Genomic DNA, 2,632 nt, shown 5'->3' with positions numbered 1-2,632 from the left:
TTTATATGCTGAGCATGACGTCATATGGTATGGAATATCCCTTTGGTCAGTTGGGGTCAGCTGTCCCAGCTGTGTCCCCTCCCAACTTCTTGTGCACCCCCAGCCTGCTTGCTGGTGGGGTGGTGCGAGAAGCAGGAAAGGCCTTGACTCTGTGTAAGCCCTGCTCAGCAGTAACAAAAACATCCCTGTGTTATCTGTCAACCCTGTTTTCATCACAAATCCAAAACGTCGCCCCATACTAGCTACTATGAAGAAAATTAACTCTATCCCAGCCAAAACCAGGACACAGTGTTAGGTTAATGGTTGGACTCGGTGATCTTAAAGGTCTTTTCCAACCTAAATGATTCTATGATTGGCAGGTGTTTTCCAACCTAAATGATTCTATGATTTGGCAGGTGCTGCTCCATAGAAGAGGAACAGCTTCTGTTTATAGATATATACTGAGGGACCAGAGTTGTAAGGTAGGGGAGGAGAAGAAAGCACGCTTTCATGTAGGATTTTAAGAACAAGTTTCACACTTCACCAGCATCCCTTAAATGCCCTGGCTTTGCCATGCCACTGCTCCTGTGTAATCCTATTGAGTTTGGGTCTGTTCAAGTCAGTGGTAAACAGGATCCGAGCCATGGCTTGTTAGCTGTGAGTACACCATGTTTCTCATGATGAGACCGTGGATCTTGTGGCTGGCTAAATGCTGTGCATGTGCTGATAAATTGCTGTCCTGTGTTACGAAATACTGGGTATCAGTTGAGGTAGAGTAGTTTTGTGCATATCTATAGATATTCTGATAAGATAGTCATTAGTCTGAATGCGATCTGTAAGAATGAGAAGTACTATAAGCTAATAATACTAATTTTTTTCAGCATTTTTTAAAAGCTTCATGTTCCTATTACATAATTATGAGAAAATACATGATGTGAGTTAAATGCAGTTTTAAGAACTATCAGGAAAGCTAGCAATGTAACTGTTGGGTTTTTTTGTGTGTGTGTTTTTTTTCCCCTCCTTCTCCCTCAAAAGATGAAGTTATAACTTCGCATGGTGCAATTGAACCAGATAAGGACAATGTACGTCTAGAGCCATATTCTTTGCCACAAGGTTTTATGTGGGACACATTGGATCTTAGCAATGCTGAAATTGTAAGTAAAACAATTTTTGTATGTATCTAAAATCATTGAAGTTTATTCTGATTGATTTGTGTGGATAAATCTTTGGATTTTTTTGTGTGTGTTTTCAGCTGAAGGAGTTATACACACTGTTAAATGAGAATTACGTAGAAGATGATGATAATATGTTTAGGTTTGATTATTCACCTGAATTTCTTCTGTGGTGAGTAGCAAGTTCCGCATTCTACTCTGGCTGGAGTGCAAAGAAGGGTGTTTTTATTACATCTTCTTAGGCAGTAATTTGTAATTATTTCTGTCATCAATTCTAGGGCACTACGTCCTCCAGGCTGGTTACCCCAATGGCACTGTGGGGTTAGAGTGTCTTCAAACAAAAAACTGGTAGGATTCATAAGTGCCATCCCTGCAAATATTCGTATTTATGACAGGTAAAATGCACAATTACTTTTGTATTTGTAAAAGAATAACACCATGAAACAAATCTTAAACTGGTATCCATTGCCGTAGAGAACTGGCAACGAGAGAAGGAGGCTCACTGACCATAAAGAGTCAGAAGAATCCTGTGTATGTAGCAGAGACTTTTTTTTCCACTCTTCCCCACACACACAAAAAGCTTGTGGGCTCCTTACAATGAAGACCAGTAGTAGACATTTAAGGAATTTTCTTATTGATGGATGATACAGATAATGACAGAATTTTCTGACCCTACTGGAAAGTATTTAAAGGATAGTCAGTCAGCTGGACTTCCTTGGCCAGGTCTTCATACACTGACAATCATAAAGTATTATGACACCACGTAGCATGTGCTTGGATGCCATTCTGCATCTTAAAGTAAGGCAATTGGTTAAGTCTCGATAGAGCTCTGAAAAAGGAATGTTGCAAACACCTTACACACAGCTTGCATATTGCACAATTTGCCATTGCAGTCTCTGTATCATAGATTAGTATTTGTTGCAGACGTACTTTGTCGTGGGCCAATTCATTTTTACCTTAAATTCTTCTGTCACAACATGGAAAACTACAATTATGCAAATGAAAATATGCAGTGTGCAACTCTCTTTAACTTTTCCACTATTTAATGTCCTTTTAGCGTGAAGAAAATGGTAGAAATCAATTTTCTGTGTGTCCATAAGAAACTGAGATCTAAACGGGTAGCACCTGTACTGATTCGGGAAATAACCAGAAGAGTAAACCTGGAAGGAATTTTTCAGGCTGTTTACACTGCTGGAGTGGTACTCCCCAAACCTGTGGCCACTTGCAGGTAACCTAGGTGATGTTCATAATAATATCAGTTCCTATAGCAGTCATTTTAAAGAACATTTTATGTAAGTGGCTAGAAACAATAAAAGCATAAAATTCAAAGAAATTAAATGTTGTGGCCTTGACTAACATGAAGGCCTGAGTGTTTGTCAGGGTGGCTTCCTCCCTCCCCTTCCTCCCTCCCCCTCTTTTTTTTTTTCCTTTCTTTTGTTCTCTCTTTCTCCCCCCCCCCCCCTTCTTTCTCTCTTTCTCTC

The 2,632-nt window shown here is 39.7% G+C and overlaps 1 protein-coding gene across 1 annotated transcript in view; it reads left to right on the top strand.

Annotated features, from left to right (window-relative positions):
• NMT2 (N-myristoyltransferase 2) overlaps positions 1-2,632 on the top strand; it is a 28,502-nt gene that overhangs the window by 12,536 nt on the left and 13,334 nt on the right. The window contains exons 4-7 of the mRNA XM_009275693.2: positions 1,015-1,133; positions 1,232-1,323; positions 1,430-1,546; positions 2,209-2,379. Of these exons, the coding sequence (XP_009273968.2) occupies positions 1,015-1,133; positions 1,232-1,323; positions 1,430-1,546; positions 2,209-2,379 (499 nt within the window). The remainder of the gene's footprint in view (positions 1-1,014; positions 1,134-1,231; positions 1,324-1,429; positions 1,547-2,208; positions 2,380-2,632) is intronic.

This window comes from Aptenodytes forsteri, unplaced genomic scaffold, assembly GCF_000699145.1.
Source record: "Aptenodytes forsteri isolate BGI_AS27 unplaced genomic scaffold, ASM69914v1 Scaffold172, whole genome shotgun sequence".
NCBI classification, from domain to species: domain Eukaryota; kingdom Metazoa; phylum Chordata; class Aves; order Sphenisciformes; family Spheniscidae; genus Aptenodytes; species Aptenodytes forsteri.
Note: the sequence above shows the minus strand (reverse complement) of the source record. Positions and strands in the feature narration are given on the sequence as shown.